Source organism: Arvicola amphibius, chromosome 6 (assembly GCF_903992535.2).
Source record: "Arvicola amphibius chromosome 6, mArvAmp1.2, whole genome shotgun sequence".
NCBI classification, from domain to species: Eukaryota; Metazoa; Chordata; class Mammalia; order Rodentia; family Cricetidae; genus Arvicola; species Arvicola amphibius.
The window spans coordinates 150955460-150975427 of NC_052052.2; the positions used below are offsets into that span (position 1 = coordinate 150955460).

Here is a 19968-nt window from a genome sequence, read left to right on the forward strand (position 1 = left end):
AGACGGTGCCCACCTGTGACTGGTGCACATCACTGCCTGTGTGCCCCTTCCAGGGCACAGGTAGGGGCCATCCAGCTCAGCTGCTTCGGGGGCTCATAGCCATGGGTAAGCTGGGGTCCTTGGGATTGAGGCAAGCCTTGAATGCTTCAGAATCATTCGCTGGCCATCTGGCACAGGGGAGAGGGCGGGGGAACACCAGTGGGCAGAGCTAGCTGTGGCGCTAGCCACTTTACTGGGTTGGGTAGAACTGGGCATGAATCGGTGAGGTCACCTGCGCAGCCTGTTTCTTCTAGAGTGTAGGGCTGAGACCTCCTCTTCAGGCCGTGGCAGCCCCCGGTTCTGCCTTCCCAAGTAACTGGGGTATTTGGAGCAGCCAAAGGGATCCTTCAAGATGGAGGGGGAGGATCCCTCTAGGAAGGGAATCAGCCACCTAATCTGCTATCCGGGAGGGAGGAAGAGGGCTGAGTCTGGCTCGGGGCCTAAGCTGGAGAGCCGGTCTCTGTTCCGCTGGACTCAGATCTTCTCTCAGTTCCATTCATACTCTGAGTGGGCTGTTGACTGCTTTTGGGCCTCAGTTTCTGCATCTGTAGAGTGGGCGTGGTACTTCTAGTAGCCCCTGAAAGGCTCATAAAGCAGGCAGGGCAGCAGTATGGAGGCTGTCCCTCACAGACTCAGGCGTCGAGTGCTGGGTCACCTCTGGGAGTACTGACCATGCTGTCCCCAACCTTAGCTCAGTCCTTGTCCTGGTTACAGGGTAGAGACCCAGCCAGGCCAGCTCTTGTTCAGACAGGACTTGCCTGCTGGCTGACTTGAGGCAGAATTTCGGAGAACACTGACGTTCCACAGCCTGACCCTCACCTTGTTCCTCAGCAGGGGAACCAAAGCTGAGGGAGAGGGAGGCTTGCCTGGTGCTGGACAGTGTATGAAATGCTGGATTCAGACCTGGGACCTGATCCATTCCTGTCTTCCAGAAGAAGCAGCTGGGGCGGGGGTAGCATTGCCTCTGGTTACAGAAAGCCTGGTATCCCTGGGGAATGGAAGTTAGGATATCCTTAGGTCCCTATCTTTGCAGCTGGGCCACTTGCCTGGGCTGGTGGGATTAGGAGCGACCCTTGTGGGGTCATCAGAGGGGCACCTGGGGCCAACCTTGCCTGCAGCTGGGATTTAAACCTCTTTCCTTTGTTCTTGGCTGCCCCTCTGAACGGGCATTTCTTTTTAGGGTCAGGAACAATAACTAAACATTAGCTGTCTCCTGGGGAGCAGCTGTCGGAAGGGGTGAGAGAAAGCGGAAGTGAAAGGGCTTAGGGAGCTGCGCTGGGGATGAGGAGGAGTCAGGCGGCTGTAGGGTAGGGAAACCATGGCTGGGCTTTTCGCAGGGGAGGGGGGTCCGTTCTCCTGTAGCCCTCCCAGAAGTCCTCGGTAGGTATGAGGTCCTCACTCCCACTGGATCAAATTCTAGAGGCATTTGGTTTCCTGGAGTCTTGTTAGGTGTGGCCAAAGCGCCCTCTGAGCTGAGAGGAAGGAGCCCGTGCTGGGTCAGGCCTGGCTCTGGGGGTCATAAGGTGACTGGGAGCCCCTAATGTTCCTGATCTTCTCTCAGACACTTTACAGCGTGGATAATTGTATATTTTTAATTGACACAAATTAATTGAATAGATTGATGAAGTACAGCTTAGCATTTTTACATCCATATTAATTCATAATAATTAGATCAGGGTATTTGACCCACCTCTCACCCCAGATGGGTCTCACATCTTCCTGATGGGAGTGAGCAAGCTTCCCCATTGGTTCCTTTGAAGTGTTTGTCCCGCAGAGGCAGAGCTACTTTGCTGTGGTAGAGAGCCTCCTGCTCAGCCCCAAGTGAGTGGGACGGAGCTTGGGAGCAAGGACCTGGGATTTCTGGGGTCTAGATCTGTCCTTTCTTCCTCTCCCTATCCCCATCATCCCCATCTTCTTCTCTCTGGTTTTCTCTTTTACAGTTTTGTTCTTTGTAGCTCAGGCTAGTGTAGGACTGGAGAGCCTCCTGCCTCCTGAGTAATGGGATACTGGCTGTGTTCCAGGCCCAGCCTCCCATCTAGAGAAGCAGACTGTATCAGGTGCATAGTGACATCAAAGGGGTCTCACTTCACACCCAAGTTTGACTTATGGTTTTCCACAGGAGTAAAGGGGGGGAGTTTCCCTAGTCCCAGTCCACAGGCACCTCCCCTCCCCTCACTTTCTTCTCCCTTCTGTCCTGGAACAAATGTCCCCTGACTGCGGCCCAGAGGCTCCATTTGTGACCTGAGCCTTGAAGGGTAGATGGAACTTGCACAATAGTGAGGGACACCAGAGGGCCTTTGGGGGCAGAGGAGACACATGCAAATCTAGGGTGAGCATGCAGGGTGTGGACTGTGGACAGGACACCATAACAGGGGAAGAGAGCCACTTGTGGAAGAGACCCAGGTCCTCTAAGGACTTGGCTTGCCAAGGGTAGGAAGTGTGTCCCATAGCCAGTATGAGCCTTGGACAGGCGGGTCTTAGGAGTGACTACATCTATCGAGGTGACGCAGGTCATCTGGTACTTGGTACTTGGTACTGATCTCATGACACATTTTTCTTAAGTGACAGAATCCAGGAGAGGATGCTGCAAACTGCAGAACTTTGGCCTCATTATGATCAATGACTATGGTTGTGAAAAGTCATAGTAACAAAGATAGGGATAAGACCATGAAACCTAGGGTCAACTCAGGCAGTATGGGGAGCAGGACCCAAAGGAGCTCTGGGCATGGCCTCTGACTGCTGTGGATTGCTGGGCTGGAGACCCAGTTCCCCAGAGGTTTAAGGTTTCTAAGGGCCAAAGAGACATGTCTGAGCCTGCACTCCCTCCCAGGAGCTAGTGACCAGGCAGGGGAGATGGCACGCAAGTGTGCAGACGTGGGTCCCTATCATCTGAGTTACACTATGGGAACAGGATAGGGGGAAGGGGAGGCAACTTGGATGAACAGTGAGCTGGAGTGGGGCTGGGAGTGGAATTTGGTGGCCGCAGAGAAGGAAGGAAGGTTCCAGTTTGGTTTCTTTTCCGCAGCCTTACCTCTCTGGGGCTACTGTGGAGCCTAGGGGAAAATGTGGTACATCAGAACGGGAGGAGGGAGGAGGAAGAAGAAAGAAGAGGAGGAGGAAGAGGGGACACTCGAAGCCCTGAAAAGGGAGCACAAAGATTTGTCCCCTGCTGAGCTTGGAACCCCAGGTCCTGCGCATGCCACGGATGTGCGGCTCCAAACATTTAAACTTTTTCTTGAGGTGCAGTCCTCCCACGTTTCCAGGCTAACTTGGACTCTCAACTCTTGTGCGTCACCCTTCAAGTAGCTGGAGTTATGGGCACACACTCCTTACCCCACTGGATTAGGTCCTAGTATGGATGGTGGTGGGTTCCTTCCAAACTTCTTTGCTAAGGACAAGATAGCAGGTGCAAAGGGCCAGCCCAGCACTGCCCTTCACCGCCAACTCCCTCCCCTGTGCTGAGCTGGGTGGAGAAACTTCCTTCTTTGGAGATTGGCTGAGATGACCTTTGTGGCCGGGATGAACTGCGCACGCATGCATTGGCCACTGATCAGCCTATGGCTGTTTCTTTACTCCCAGTAGAAGGAGAAGGATTGAAGAAAAGACAGAGGAGTTAGGCTCAAGGTGATGATAGCCCCATGGAGATGTCAGGTCTTCATGTGCCCAGCCAGCAAGAAAGCCCCAGGACCTTCTTCACAGGGCACATGCCTCACCCCCTGCTGCCCGCCACTCTCATCTACCTGCCACCATCACCACCTCCACGATCACACCACCACCTCCATCCGTTCCACCTAGACCCCACTCCCACCCACTCACTGCCATCTCCACCCTCAACCATTGCCCCAAACCCAGACCTTGCCTTCATTTGCAGCAAGCCTTGCCCCTGCCCCGGAGCAAGAGCAAGCTCCATGGTGGCTTTGGTGAGACTGCAAAGGCAAGGTGACGGTGCACGCTCCGGCACAAAAGGAAGGCACCCAAATCTGTGGAGCACCCGAGAACTGCAGGCACGTGGGCTGGCGTCACACCAGCCCCAGAGCAGAGCCGGGCAGAGCACGAGCTCGTTGGAGAGCAGCGAGTCACCCACCAGGACTGACTTCCACTCCTACCTTCACTGGTCTTGTTTGCTTGGTTTCCTTAGCGTCACAAGCCCATCCTTTCCCTCTGCTAGAGGTGCAACCCTCCCTCCCACAGGATGTGGGAGCCCCTAGTCTTCGGGGTGCACTGATGACCAGCTACCTCCCCACTTCTGGCCAGCACCCTGTTTCCTGACCCTGACTGACTCTTATACTTGATTCCTGAGAGGTAAAAATCTGGGCTCAGTCTAAGACTGTGTGACCAATAATTTTCGTGGGTATAGATAGAAGTCTAGGTTGGAAATCACTTGTTTTCAGCATTTTGCAAGAAATAGTGTTTTGGCCACTCACTACTATATAATAAATCATTCCAGAGCACAGTGGTTTAAACAACAATCTATTATTATTAGTGTTCATGATTCTGTAGGAGTTTAGATTAGGTATAGCAAGAATTCGGCTCTGCTCATGGTATTTGGGGCTTCATCTAGGATTTTGTGTGTTGTAATGGGACTGAGTGCACCTTTTGCTCACAGCTTGGCAGCCTCAGGGGCTCATGACTCCAGCACTGTTGAATTGGGGCTGGGTAATTCTCTGTGGGAGCAGGCCTGTGCGGTAAAGTCTCGACATCCTAAATGCCAAAAGCGAGCCCCAAATTTTGAGTCATTTCTTTCTTGGATGTTGGTCCTCACGGAGCCTCTTGTATCTCCATGGGGGTACCCATTATAATCATTTTTCTAGGTCTCTTGTCTTCAGAGTTGGTGGTCGATGCTCTTGTTGGCTTGAGTTTGCAGTTCTGTGTGTGGCTGTGGAGTCTGGGGGACAGGGAAGCTGTGTTTTATTGTGCTTGACCGCTTCTCTACCACTGTGACTATGGCTGAATCTAGGTAGCTCTGGTTGGTGGCTTTGGGTTGTGGGTGACACCTGTCACCTGGAGGCCACACTACGAGGTGATCCTATGGAGACCCTTTTGTACGTTTTAGAATCTAGTATTTGTTTTAATTTTTTTTTCATTTTAGGTAGGCCATTTAAAATTTTACATTATTATTTTGTTTGCTGTGCTGGAGATGAAACCCAGGGCCTCACATGAGCTAGGTGAGCTCTGTCACTGAGCTGACGCATGTCCCTGCCATGTTCTCAGCTGTCAGTTTTTGGTTGTTGGTGGAAATGTCACTTCATCATCGTTAAAGTTGCAATCTTTCCTGTCACACCTCTTCACTATGGGTCCCCCTCCTCTGTAGTGTCCCCAGGTCCAGCTGGTCTGATCAGCCTCCGTGGAAGTGGACCACATTCCTTGGAGCAGAGACTGGCGCAGGCAGTGTGGAGTCTGGAAGTCCAATCGCCTCTCTCAAAATGTCCCTTTTCTCAGACCACTCCGTACTTCTATTTTCAGGGAACTCCAGAACTTTCAGCATTGCTGGGGTTCGAGTCTTCTTCCTGGGGTGCACTCCACTCCAGCCCCTACTGTTTCAAGTGTCATCGGCTTGATAAGGTGGCATGATGCCAACAGCTTGCTAGCTCCCACTATTCCTGCTGCCATTGCAGTGGGGTTCCAGGGTGGTAGAGGAATGGCCACCCAAAGTAGGGCCATCCCACGAAGCAGAAGGCTCTTCCACTTTTCACACAGGCCTTCCTGACCCCTCAGATCTCTGTCCACTCTTCGCCTGCTTGGAGGTCTCCCTTCCCATTCTGGCTATCTATGGCTGCAAGACTCACCGTCACAGAGATTACTGGCAAAGAGCAATAACAAGACCATGTGTTATGAAACATGCTTGTAATCCCAGCACTTGGGAGGCTGAGGCTGGAGGATCACTCAAGCTCAGGACTTTGAGTCCCAGCCTGGGAAGCATGGTGAGACTCCCATTAAACATACATACACATAAACACACACACACACACACACACACACACACACACACACACACACACACCTTTAACCCAGAACCCAGAACTTGGGAGGTTAGAGGCAGGTGGATCTCTGTAAGTTTGAGACCATTATAGTCTACGTAGAGAGTTCCAGGACAGCCAGAGGTGCGTAGAGACTCTGTCTCAACAGCAACAACAAAACTCCAAAACCCAAAACAAACAAATAAAAAACCCTCACATCTGCCAGGCGATGGTGGCGCACGCCTTTAATCCCAGCACTCGGGAGGCAGAGGCAGGCGGATCTCTGTGAGTTCGAGACCAGCCTGGTCTACAAGAGCTAGTTCCAGGACAGGCTCTAAAAAAGCTGCAGAGAAACCCTGGAAACCCTGTCTCGAAAAACAAAAAACAAAACAAAACAAAAAGTATGCAGCGCGGATGTTAACAGCTCAATAAAGAGGTGACTAAGTGATGACGCAGACAGCAAGAACGTTGAAGGCAAATGTGGTCACTTACTGTTCCAAGAAGGAGGAGCTTGCCATAGTGCCACAGAAGGAAGCCCAGGTGGGCCAGAAAGCAGGGGGAGGGAGGAAGGTTTGGCAGAGTGCAGCCAGTCAGGACTGGGTGTGCGGGTGACCTCTGGGCATTCTGGGATGTAGGGGTAACCACCTAGCTGCTTGTTACGTGGCTCTGGATTTGGTGTAAGTGTGAGACACTGACGGGTGCTTGGGGCTCTGGCTCTGAATTCTTCGGTTTGTACGGGAAGGTGTGCCTGAAGGCCTTGTTTGCTGTCTCCGGAGTTCGCTACAGTCTCCTCCAGCCGGTCACACCCCAAACACGTCAGAACATCATAAACTCCAAAAAAGCACGCCCGATTCAGCCAGTACACAGGAGGCAGAGGCAGGAGGATTGCTTCAAGCCAGCCTGCTCTGCAGACCAACTTCCAGGCCAGTCAGGGTGATAGGGAAGCAGATACAGTTTCCATTCCTTGCAGAGAGAAATGCCAAAAAATGAGTAAAACTGCTTGTCTGTCATGTCACCTAAAATAATTTCTCTTCCTTATGCTCCTGACCTGCCCCCTATGCTGTGTTCCTCCATGGTGGGTGATGAGCAGACAACTGGGCAGCCCTCAGCCGAGCAAGGCCAGCCCCTGCCTGCCTGTTCGCTGTGTACTGCCAGGGCTGTAATAGGTCTGGCAGCTGGTGGCTGGAGATGGCAGCCAGTACCTGTTGAGGGAGTAAGTAGAGACACTGCTCATGTCTCAGGCACTCAGAACATGTCAGCAGGCATTTAAAATGCCAGGACCCAGCCCCCGACACCACTTCTCCACACTTCGGTGTCTTCTGTCAGTTTGGGGGAAACTGTGTGTCTTAGTCAGTGTTCTATTGCTATGAAGAGATTCCATGACCATGGCAAATCTTATAAAGGAAAACATTTAATTGGGGGGCTTGCTCACAGTTTCAGAGGTTTAGTCCATTATCATCAAGGTAGGGAGCATGGTGGCACTCAGGCAGACGTGGTGCTGGAGACTTCTACATCCTGATCCACAGCCGGCAGAAAAAGAAAGACACTGGGCCTGCTTGGACTTTTGTAGCCCTGAAGCCCACTCCTAGTGACACCCTTCCTCCAACAAGGCTACACCTATTCCTAATCTTTTTTTGGGAAGGGGTTTGAGGCAGGGTTTCTCTGTAGCTTTGGAGTCTGTCCTGGAGCTAGCTCTTGTAGACCAGGCTGGCCTCAAACTCACAGAGATCTACCTGCCTCTGCCTCCCAAGGGCTGGGATTAAAGGCGTGCACCACCAGCCTACTCCTAATCTTTATAATGCTTTTAAATAGTTCCACTCTTTGCTGACTAAACGTTCAAATAGCTGAGCCTATGGAGGTTATCATTATTATTGTTATTATTATTATAATTATTTTTTGTTTTATTTTGTATTTGAGACAGGGTTTCTCTGTGTAGCCCTGGATGTCCTGGGAACTCACTCTGTAGACCAGGCTGCCCTTAAACTCACAGAGATCCGCCTGTCTCTGCCTCCTGGGTGCCGGGATTAAAGGCCTGTGCCACCACCACCTGGCTATAGGGGCTGTTCTTTTGCAAACCACCACACTGAGGCAAGTCGGATCTGAGTCAAAATAGAAGGCTTGTGCTGGGGCTTCAGAACTGGTGGCCAACAAAGAGGTGGAGACCAGACTTGACTGTTGAGTGGACACTGAGAGCAAGGGAGCAAGCCATGGCAGAGTTTGGGGAAGAGAGGGACCAGGAGTGGTGACACCAATCGTGAAGGGGCAAGAGATGAGTTTCTTTCATAATAATAATCATAACCACTTATTCTATGCTTACTAGGAGCTGGCCCTGCAGTGTAGAGGCCAATGAACCTTCTCCCGCTAGGAACCAGGGCCACAGGGGCTGTACTCAGGCCCTGGGGTGCACTGATGACCCTGCCGAGTTTCCAGTGTTCCTTGTTAGCCTTAGGGAACTTGAGATTGGTGGGCTCATTCACTCATTTCAGTATGGATGGGAGGAGGAGTCAGTTCCTCCTGAAAGCACTGAGGTGTGGGGACAGAAAGTGACCCTCGAGGCCAGCAGGCAAGTGACTGGGAAAGCAGAAGCTTCGTATGCAGGGGATGGAGTGGCGTGCAGCAGCGCTGGCGATGTTGATGGAGAGGGATGGTAGGGCAGCATGCTTGTGGCAATGTTAGCCGTGAACCTGGGGAGGTTACTGAAGTCTTGGACACTGCTATGGCATTTGTACTCTGGTAACCAGGAGCCGCCACGGGGTATGGTGAGATTGCTTGAGAGCAGGGAGGGGGTTTGAGTTGGAGGAAATCAAAGAAGGCCAATGACATTGAGCACGGGAGGGGAAGGTGGCCTATATGACACAGTGGAGTGGAATGGGGAAGGAACAAATTGGATGTGACCGTTCTAGAGCCGAGATATGAAGGGGTGTTTCCCCGAGTGTGTAATAGAGACATCCGCTATGTGATTCATGGCCAAGTTGGCCTTTCTCTCCCCTGCCTCCTCCTCTCTCTACCCACCTGGCCCTCTGAACCCTTGATCCTCAACGGTGCCATTGTGTGTGAGTCAGAGGAGGTAGAGTGAAAAGACCTGCGTTCAAGCAAGTCTTGTCACTGTGTCCTGTGTGGCCTGAAGCATGCCACTGACTTAGCAGCTACCCTGCGCTTACAGAAACAAGGCCACCACACACCCAAGGCACTTAGAACTGTGCCCAGCACTCAGTGGGTGCTGAATTCTGGGGTGAAGTGTAGGTTCAGAGTGAAGGCCGTTGATAGCTCCGGATTGGACCTAGGCAAGCAGACTTTACCAGGAGGGCAGGCTGTGCCCAGGCACCGTTCCTTGACACCTTTTTTCTTAGGTCCCTCCAAGATGGCCTGGCTGTGGCCGCTCTGTGCCCTGTTTCCTGCCTTCATGCTGTCTGGTGAGTGCCTCCCTCCCCTACGAGAGCAGTATTAAATTGGGGACCCCAGCAGCACCTTGCGGGGGCCAGCCCTCACTAGTAAGTGCCCAGCTTGAATGGCCCACCCTAGTCAGACCCTGGGAGGGCTATAGAGGAGTCTCGTTCTAGGTGGGTGGGCTGGGCTGAAGGTTGGCTGTAAGGGTAAGGGTGGACATGCAGAGGACTAGCTGGTGGTGGGGTACAGATGTACAGACGTCCCCTGCTGTGTGTCCCTACAGTGACAGCCAACACGCCACCACGGTTCGCGAACAATATGACGTTAGTGTTTCTATCAGAGGACTTACCAGTGGGTGAGTAATGGTCCCTGGGGACTGAGGCTCCCCACACACGTCTAAGGAACAGCCCCTGGTGATCACATGGACAGTCAACCCTCTGCACCTGAAGTTTCACATTGCAGCTTCGGCCCCCACAGGCCAAAATACTTGAGGAAAAAAGTTGTAGCTTTTGTTCTTGTCCTTACTTTATAACCCAACCGCTGCCACTATATGCAGTGTTATCTAGACGGGATTGAAATCAGGGAGACAGGTTTGGGTTCGACACAAATGCTCCATCACTTACATGAGGGACCTGAGTCCTCCGCCCCATCTGGGCCTCTGAGGAAGGTCCTAGCCCATCTGTGATTGGTTGACTCCGAGGTTTCCACCCACTGGCTTGCCTCCCATGTTTTCCTTAGGCAGCAGAACCATCTCTTGACATCTCTGCATCTCCTAACCAGAGAGTGTCTCTCTTCTCATGGAGACGGTCATTAAACACAGTTCTTTGCTTTCCTTAGGAAGAAAACTCAAAAGCAGTCATTAAATGTGCAGTGCTCCTTTCACAGAACACTGCACAGCATTTCTGGTCTCACTAAAGCCCAGTGCCCAGAGGCAGGAAGGGAAGCTGGACAGTGATTGGGGGCGGGATCAGAATCCCAGATTTCAAGTTGCACCTGCAGCTCTGCCCTGTGGGCAGCTGGACCAGACCACCCTAAAAGAGGTGGCCATGGATCTGGGACAGCTCTGTTCATTTGCAGGTGATACTGCCTTCTGGTTGGTGGCTACTGACAATGATGATGATCGGCTGACCTATGGGATCAGTGGCCCCTATGCCTATTTCTTCTCTGTCAACTCAAGCACTGGGGAAGTGAAGCTGGCCAGCCCTTTGGACTTCGAGGTAGAGTGGTGGGGTGGGGAATCCTGGAGAGAGGGAGTGGGCAGGGCAGTCCTTGGAGCCAGAGTCCTGGGAGCATGGCTGGGATCTCACACTGACAGTAATCTCTTCTCCTTGCTGCTCCAGACTCGCCGTTCCTTCCAGATCACCATCTCTGTGAATGACAATTACAACCTCCCAGTGAGTTGAAAGGAGAGAGGGGAGGGGTTGGTTGGAGGGTGGGACAAACAAGGTCTCAAGTGTCCACTTCTGATCATGTGTCTGTTTCAGGCAAGCAGAGAGTACCCCAGTTAATAATACTTCAGTGTTGATTACTTTCAAAATTGTGTGTTCACCTTGTCAATTTACAAAATTACAGTGTGGGTTTATATTAATACAAGTAATGATTTAAAAATGTTTTGTTTTTATTCTATGTGTGTGAATGCTTTGTTCGCATATAAGCCTGTGCACCATGTGTATGCCTGATGCCTGCAGAGGTCAGAAGAGGGCATTGGGTCCTCTGGAACTGGAGCACCAGGGTGCTGGGTACTGACCCTGGTCCTCTAGCAGAGCAACAGTGGTCTTAACCTCTGAGCCATCCCTCTAGCCTCCGTGTCTATTGTCTTAAAGTCACTGTGCCTACCCAATGACTGACATACTGTCTTTCCAAATCTCTATGTACCCCCTTTTTCTTTCTTTCACTGAATGGCACCCCCAGCCCTCCTCTTCCTCCCCCTTCTTCTTCTTCTTGTTAAAGTCAGGCATGGTGGTGCATATCTGTAATCTTAATGTTTGGGAAGTGGAGGCAGGAGGATCCAGAGTTCAAGTCCATCTTTGGCTACATAGCACGTCTAAGGCCAGCCTAGGCTAGGTGAGGTTGGATCCAAGGCCAGCCTAAGCTAAGTGAACGATGTGGGATTTCCCTCTGCATGCTGTGAATACATTTTACTACCACTGGCTAATAAAGAAGCTGCTTTGACATATGGCAGGGCAGAATAAAGGTAGGTGGGAAAACTAACCTGAATGCAGGGAGGAAGAAGGTGGAGTCAGGCAGATGCCGTGTAGCTGCTTAAGGAGAAAGAAACCAGAACCTTACTGGTAAGCCACAGCCTTGTGGAGATACACAGATTAATAGAAATGGGTTAATTTAAGATGTAAGAGCTAGCTAGGAATATGCCTAAACCATTGGCCAAAGCAGTTTCTTTATTTACCAATGGTAATAAAACATATTCAGGGCTGGAGAGATGGCTCAGAGGTTAAGAGCATTGACTGCTCTTCTAAAGGTCCTGAGTTTAATTCCCAGCTACACATGATGGCTCACACCCATCTGTAATGAGATCTGGTGCCCTCTTATGGCCTGTAGGCATACATGCAGGCAGAAAACTGTATGCATAATAAACAAATAAATCTTTAAAAAAATATTCACAGCATACAGAGGTGAATCCCACATCTGGTGAGGCTGTGTCCAAGGCCAGCCTAGGCTAAGTGAGGCTGGGTCCAAGGCCAGCCTGGGCTAGGTGAGGCTGGGTCCAAGGCCAGCCTGGGCTAGGTGAGGCTGTATCCAAGGCCAGCCTGGGCTAGGTGAGGCTGTGTCCAAGGCCAGCCTGGGCTAGGTGAGGCTGTGTCCAAGGCCAGCCTGGGCTAGGTGAGGCTGTGTCCAAGGCCAGCCTGGGCTAGGTGAGGCTGTGTCCAAGGCCAGCCTGGGCTAGGTGAGGCTGTGTCCAAGGCCAGCCTGGGCTAGGTGAGGCTGTGTCCAAGGCCAGCCTGGGCTAGGTGAGGCTGTGTTTAAATGACAGTAAAAAGAGGAGAGCTGTTGTCAGTTCACATTTTGGCTCAGTGCCAAGGACTGCGTCTTGTGATGGACATCTCGTCAGCAGTCAAATGGAGCATGCCTGCAACTTCACATTGGACTAATTTAGAACACACTCAAATATACTCTAGTGCACATGTCCATACATGAAGGCAGGAGGGGGAGGATGGGGGAGGAGAGTACATCCAGAGTTCTGCTTGGTGTCCCCCAGCAGTCTTCTGGCATCTTAAACCCCATGTTCTGGCTTTACCTGGGCTTTCTCATCTGCAGGTGACTAAGGAGCTACCCGTGATCGTGGATGACAGAAATGATAACGTGCCTGTTTTCCAGGGTTCTGAATTCTCCGCCAACATCAGTGAGGTATCCCCAGTCTTTGTGGGACAGGGCATGGGGAAGGTGTCTGGGAGTGGAGCATCCGTCTGGGGAGGCCGTGAATGACATGTGTGAGGCCGTGAGTGACAGGGCCACAGTTTACAAGCAAGCATCTCGGATTCTTTCAGTCAGAAAAGGAAGCGGAGGGAGCCACGTTTCTCATGGTTCTGGAAAACTAGGGGTCAGCTGGTTAGATGGTCACCCTCTCTCTGTTGTCTTTACTTCTCTTGCTGCCTCCGTCCTGAGGTGTGGAGGGGCAGCTCTGGCTCCAAGCTAAAACCTCACCACCTCTGCGGCTTCAACAGGAAGGCCAGCCATTTCTGTTTTCACAGGCACAGACCTGACTTTCAGCTGCTCTCTGTGCCAAGTGTTCCTCTTAGAAGCAGTTCAGAGGTCTGGAATGGCTGCTCTGTGCTGTGGCCCTTTCCTCAGCCAGATGTCCCTTGCTTTAACTGTTTTCATGGGAGGTTCCCAGGGCTGCCTTTACTAACAAAGTGTTGTCTCCGAATCCCCAGACCACATGGTTGGGAAGACCTTTGAAGTGGGGTCAGGCATAGAATCCTCCTGACAGGCCCCACCCAGCACCCACGTGCTGGGCGCTGTTCTGGGTCCTCACCCCACCTGGTGAGCAGGTCTCCCCTGGGTGTGATGCGCCAGGTGTCACAGTCTAGAGCACAGGTGGGGAACAACAAACTGCAACGGACAGTTCAGTTCTACAGTTCTACGGGAAACTGTAGAAACGACAAGACAGGGAAGAGCGGAAGAAAGTCCCCATGGAAGGGGCTGCTTCTGGCTTCGAGTAGGTGACTTCCAGACAGAGACCTGGATACCAAGGGGCCTGGCAGGGGATCTCCAGGGAAGGGATGTTCCAGGTTGGGAAACAGCACGTGCAAAGGTCCTCAGGTAGTGATAAATCTGGCTGACCTCAGAGGCTGGAAGGCAGAGGCCGGGGAGGGGCAGTGACAGGTAGCCACCTGACTCTTGAGGGCCACCAAAACAGTTTGGACCACATTCTGGGAAGAATGGAGAACTTTCAGAAGCCAAGAGTGAGGAAGTCTAACTCAGGCTGTGGCTATAGGGAGCCCATGGGATACTGTGAAGTCAGACTGGGTTCTAGAATGTTCTTTCACTTATGGTCTCGAGAGTCTGCATAAACCAGCTCTGGGGATATGAGGCTGTCTAGGGGGAGGGTTTTCCAGGGCACGGTTATTTGGGAGAAGGGGTCCTGTTGCCTGCCTGCCCCATTTTTTTTTTCTCGAGAAAAGGTTTCTCTGTGTAGCCCTGGCTTTCTTGGAACTTACTCTGTAGACCAGGCTAGCCTCAAACTCAGAGATCTGCATGCCTCTGCCTTCTGAGTGCTGGGATTAAAGGCATGTGCCACCAGTCACCTGGCTGCCTGTTCCATTTGAACTGTCTGATGTCCCCCTGAAGGGCCAACCCGGGGTTGGTATAGGATGAACACACAGGTGAAAAGTCCCTTCTTACAGACCTTGCCAGTCGGCTCTGTGGTATTCTCTGTGGTGGCTAAGGACGAAGACTCCGGGACCAGCGGTATAGTGAGGTACTTCATAGAGAAGGTGAGTGTGAGAGTCCCTGGGGAATCCAGGTGGGAGCAGGCCTCACCGAGACTCATGTCCACCAGGGGGCAGCATCTTCACAGGCAATCAGAGCTCTGGTTTCCAGGGCTTTTCTCTGACCACCCTCTGCTTGCTTCCCTAACCCCCTCCACTTCTCTAGCCCGCCTCACCCCACCACCACCTCAGGAAAGTCTCACTTTGTCCAGTTGCTGCTGAAGGAGGGTCCAGTCCTTGCTCCCACCCCCTTCACCAGCCTGGTCAAGACCTCTCACAGGCTCCAGGAGAGCTCAAGACTCAGAGAGGGCCTGGGTCTAGCCCAAGCTCACCCAGACAATAGATCCGGTGTTCTGTGAAGGCCAGTTTGCTAGTGACTCCACAACTCCTGAACGCCAATGAAAAAACTTACTTCCAACCCACCGAAGTGATTATACCAGCCAAGGGGAGAAACTGGGGCTCAGCAATTACATGACCTGGAAACATTTGCATTCCTGGCCAATGGTAGAGCCAAGCTTTGACCCTATGTCTCTCAGTGTAGGATTCGTGAGGAGTGAGGGGCAGTGGTATCCAGAGCTGGCCTCACCTGAGCGTTCTCTGTCACAGGTCATTCCCAGCACCGACGACAGCAAGAATCTTTTCGTTATCCTGGACAATGGTTCCATTGTGTTGAATGGCAGCCTCAACTACAACAGCAAGAGTGCCTTCTACCAGCTGCAGCTGAAGGCCTGTGTGAGTGAAGTGGAGGCAGAGCTGGGGGCCCAGGGAGTGTGGGCAGAGCTAGGAGTCTCTGGGGCCGGAGGCAGAGCTGGGGGCACAGGGAGTGTGGGCAGAGCTAGGAGCCTCTGGGGCCAGAGGCAGAGCTGGGGGCACAGGGAGTGTGGGCAGAGCTAGGAGCCTCTGGGGGTGAAGGCAGAGCTGGGGACTCAGGGAGTGTGGGCAGAGCTAGGAGCCTCTGAGGGTGAAGGCAGAGCTGGGGGCACAGGGAGTGTGGGCAGAGCTAGGAGCCTCTGGGGCCGGAGGCAGAGCTGGGGGCTCAGCGAGTGTAGACAGAGCTAGGGGTCTTAGGGTTGTGGTACAGACTTGCAGGAGGCCTCTTCTTACCCACAGGACTCAGGTGGCATATTGAATGGCGAACCAAAGATCCAATGCTCCCAGCCAGTCTTCCTGTCCATTTCAGTGCTTGATGAACCAGACCTGGATCCCCAGTTTGTCCGGGAGTTTTACTCAGCCTCCGTGGCTGAGGATGCGGCCGTGGTATGTGCTGGGCTGGGAGGGTGCTGGATAGCGGTGAGTGTCTAAGCAAAGGGTCAGAGGCTCTCATCAATCCCCCTCCCAGGGAACCTCGGTGCTGAAGGTGGAGGCGGTGGATGGCGACAAAGGCATCAATGACATTGTGACCTACAGCATCACCAGTGAGAACCAGGGTGTCCCCCAGAGAGGGCTGGGGTAAGGGAGGGGTGGTCAGATCCCCTGGAGCATCTGCTGCAAGTGCTTACCTGTTAGATTCCACGAGGTCTGGATGGTTCAGCATTGGGAAAGATGGGGTCATCAAGGTCCACGAACACCTGGACAGAGAGCAGCTGCTTAGTGATAATGAAGAAGTACAGGTACAGGTGACGGTGAGTACAGCTCCTCTTCTCTAACTCTTGACCTTTGATCTCACTCTCTGAGCACTGTCCTATCCTCTGGCTTCTGCTTTGTACCTCAGGCCACCGAGGAGAATCTTAACATCTATGGGCAAAATGCCAGCGTGAGCATATGGGTCACAATAAGGGTGACCGATGTCAATGACCACAAGCCAGAATTTTACAACTGCAGCCTCCCCGACTGCTCCTTTAGCCCCGAAGAGGCCCAAGTCAACTTTGTAGGCTACGTGGATGAGCATACCTCTGCCCGAATCCCCATCGATAACCTGACCATGGTGGCCTACGACCCAGACCAGGCAGGTGCACAGGATGGGGGAGGGGCACTGGTGGGAGAAGGGAGTAGCGGAGGGGGAAAGAGAGCGGGTGATGAGTGGAACCCAGATGGGCAGTGGATTGCGGAGCTCGTGGCAGGGTGATGAGTGGGGTCCACGGGGAATGAAGGCAGAAATGTGATGGTAATGACGGTGGCACCAATCCGTGTGCTGTGCAAAGCGGAGGCTGTTGCGCACTGTTTGGCAGGGTTCAGGGGAATGCTGGGTGGCGTGAGCAGAAGCAGTGTGGAGTGGAGGTTGGTATTAGGTGCTAGGCAACAGTGAGCGGCTCTGGGCAGCCCGTGGTTTGGGGAAGAAGAAAGCGTTAGGCAAGGGTGGCTGGAACGCTTAAAGGGGTCCGAGTGATTAACTGGGAAGGGACCACCACAGAGGTGGTCCTAGTGATGGGTGAGACCATGGCTTGACGGGATTGGATGATGTGGAGTTGAGTGGAGTTTGCCAGGTGGTGACATGAGGCTGGTGGGGGTGAGGCCTGTGGCCAGTGCTGGCGGGAACAGGCCTGGACCGGTGTGGGTGGCCAGTGCTGGCGGGAACAGGCCTGGACCGGTGTGGGTGGCCAGTGCTGGCGGGTAAGGAAGGTTGTTGGAAATATTATGGGTGTGGGGTGAATGTGGCTTATCTCTCCAGCCCTGGAGACCCACAGTGCCCAGGGCAGTCCTCTGAGACTGTGTCCGTAGAGCTGAATAGCCGGTCCAGCTTCTCTTGTCTCGGCCTTTTCTGACTCCCCCTGTGGGTCTCACTGAGGCAGAGTTTCTGCAGAAGGCCTGAGCTTGGAGGTTGGGTAAGCAGTTGCAAGGGGTCAATCCTTACTATACCACCCTCTTTTACAGGGTGATAATGGTACCTTCCTGCTGTCAGTGGAGGGCGAAGATGCTGAAGCCTTCAACGTGTCCCCAGAGCGAGCGGCGGGGTCTGCCAGTGTGCAGGTAGTGGTGAGAAACTCAGAGCTGGTGGACTTTGAGAAGAAGACAGTGATGGAGGTGCAGGTATGGCTCGCCAGGATGCTGTGGGACTCAGAGGCCATAGCAGTCAGGCCCCCGTATGGCCACTCGTTCTCCTGTCCGCAGGTTGTGGCCACTGACTCAGTCAGCAAGGAATCCTCGGTTGCCACGGTGACCATCCATCTTACAGACATTAATGACCACAGGCCCACGTTCTCTCAGAGCTTGTACGAACTCACCGTGCCAGAGCACAGTCCAACAGGTTATGTGGTCACCAACAGGACCAAGGTGAGTGATACTGGACGGACCATGCTGGGAGGAAGATGTTGAAAAAGGCCAATCTAAGACCGTCCCAGACTCTGTTCCCGGCAAGCACGCGTGCGTGTACGAATGTACCCGGGTGTGTGGTGTGTCTGGTGTGAATGCAGACGTGTGGTGAGCCTTTGGAGTCAGGGCGCACAACAAACAGCCTTAGCGAATGAGTTGTGTGCTGCCACAGATGGCCCTGTCTCCAGTGTCCTGCCGTCTTTGCCTCACAGGCTACAGACCCAGATATGGGCGAATGGGGTCAGATCACCTACAGTCTGCTTGCTGGAAATGGGTAAGCTCTCAAGGTGTGCGGGAGGGGGGCTCTTCTCTACCTCTCCGTGAGGCTAGAGCTGTAGAGAGGAGCAGCCCGCAAAAGCACAAAGTGCTCACTTGTGTGTCCATTCCAGAAAAACAATTTTTTAAAGATTTATTTGTTTGTTTGTTTATTATGTATACAGTGTTCTGTCTGTCTGTGTGCTCGCTGGCCAGAAGAGGGCACCAGATCTCATTACAGATGGCTGTGAGCCACCATGTGGTTGCTGGGAATTGAACTCAGGACCTCTAGAAGAGCAGCCAGTGCTCTGAATGTCTGAGCCATCTCTCCAGCCCCCAGAAAAACTATTTTTTTAAAAAATGGCTCATTTTCTGTGACTATAATAAAATGCCCAAGGCAGGGTATTTTATAAAGAGAAAGGTTTATTTAGTTCTGGAGGCCCAGAGGCATGGGGTGCCATCCACTGTGCCGTGTGATGACATCATAGTATCTTTTTTTTTTTTTTGGTTTTTTGAGACAGGGTTTCTCTGTTGCTTTGGAGCCTGTCCTGAAACTAGCTTTGTAGACCAGGCTGGTCTCAAACTCACAGAGATCTGCCTGCCTCTGCCTCCCGAGTGCTGAGATTAAAGGCGTGTGCCACCATCGCCCGGCGACATCATAGTATCTTAAATCATGTGGTGGGACCCTGTATGGGGTGGAAAGGTCATATGACAAAAAAGGAACTTAGAGGAAGGGAACAACTTCCCAAAAGGCCCCATCTCACAGAGGTCCCTATACCTCCTAACATCATTCCACACTGCGGACCAAGTGTCCCACACCTGGAGGCTTGGGGGCACTCACAGCGTGAGCAGCCCACAGTCAGAAGTCCCTGGGAAATACGGCACAAGATTCATTCAAGGCTGTGTTATCATTTGTCTCAAGTTCAAATGTAAGTGCATGTCCTGTTGTTTTATTGGCTAAATCTGGTCACTCCGAGCAGAGATGATCTGTTTGAGGTGAATCCAAACTCAGGCGACGTGATCGTGAAAAATGGCACGGGGCTGGACCGGGAGAAGCAGGCCGTGTACTACCTCACACTGCAGGCCATGGACGGCGGGAACCAGTCTGGCACGACCACACTACAGATCACCCTGCTGGATATTAACGACAACACACCTGTGGTCCGAGGCTCCTACAACGTCTTTGTGCCAGAGGGGAACAGCGATGTCTCTGTGACCATCCAGGTGAGAGCCACCTCGGACCTGGTGGGGAAGTGGGGGAGGGGCCCGTGCTGGCCCTGTATGAAGTCTGAGCTCTACTGTGTGGCTCTGAGGAAGTTACTCAGTCTCTCTGGGCGCCTATTTCCTCTTAGAAAATGAAAGGTCGTAGTCCTTATTCACAGGGTCAGCGGGGCGTGAGATAATAGGGCCGAGGAACTCTGCAGAGGCCTAGCATGGAATAGGCCTCACAGACTAATTGCCCTTTAATTCCCCACTCATTCCAAAAAGATTTTATGTGGCTTATATAAAAGGTAAGATCGAAGCCAGGTATGGTGGGGGCATACCCTAGCATTCGGGAGGCAGAGGCAGAGGCAGAGGGATCTCTGAGTTTGAGGCCAGGCTGGTCCACAGAGCGAGTTCCAAGATAGTCAGGGCTACGAAGACAAAGCCTATTTTGAAAAAAACAAAACAAACACAAAACCCAAGATCCAAACAGAGAACAAATAACAAAAAATGGGTGGTGTTATTAAGGGTCCAAAGGCAGCATTAAGATCCAGAACCCAAAGAACACAGTTGGAACACAGCCCCTGGGAGCCAAAGCTGAAGCAGACAGGGCAGTGGTCAGGTTTTCAGGGTCACATGGTAAAACCCCAGTCATGGCTCCAGAGAGGCACGGGGAGCTCTCCACCCTACACGGTGCGAGACTGAGAATCTCTCCATCGGGATGACCCAGATGGACCCTTATGAGAAGGGTCCTCAGAAGGCCATCTCTCAGCCTTGGTCCCTCTAATTGCTCAGGGACTGAGGCTCCCTGCAGTTGTTCCAAGGTCAAGCCTTTCTGTGATTGCACAGCTGGCCAGCGGGGCGGGCCCGAAGTCCTGATCTCAGTGGACTTGCTCCTTCTGGCCCTGGCCTTTAAGAGTCTCGTGGGAGAA

General features: G+C 52.6%; 1 protein-coding gene across 1 annotated transcript in view; it reads left to right on the top strand.

Annotated features, from left to right (window-relative positions):
* Cdhr2 (cadherin related family member 2) overlaps positions 1-19968 on the top strand; it is a 34321-nt gene continuing 14353 nt past the window's right edge. The window contains exons 1-16 of the mRNA XM_038334193.1: positions 1-105; positions 9347-9409; positions 9667-9738; positions 10461-10600; positions 10724-10777; positions 12657-12746; positions 14246-14335; positions 14936-15061; positions 15440-15586; positions 15669-15744; positions 15836-15951; positions 16041-16274; positions 17141-17296; positions 17378-17539; positions 17791-17852; positions 18814-19057. Of these exons, the coding sequence (XP_038190121.1) occupies positions 102-105; positions 9347-9409; positions 9667-9738; positions 10461-10600; positions 10724-10777; positions 12657-12746; positions 14246-14335; positions 14936-15061; positions 15440-15586; positions 15669-15744; positions 15836-15951; positions 16041-16274; positions 17141-17296; positions 17378-17539; positions 17791-17852; positions 18814-19057 (1836 nt within the window). The 5' untranslated portion in view covers positions 1-101. The remainder of the gene's footprint in view (positions 106-9346; positions 9410-9666; positions 9739-10460; positions 10601-10723; positions 10778-12656; positions 12747-14245; positions 14336-14935; positions 15062-15439; positions 15587-15668; positions 15745-15835; positions 15952-16040; positions 16275-17140; positions 17297-17377; positions 17540-17790; positions 17853-18813; positions 19058-19968) is intronic.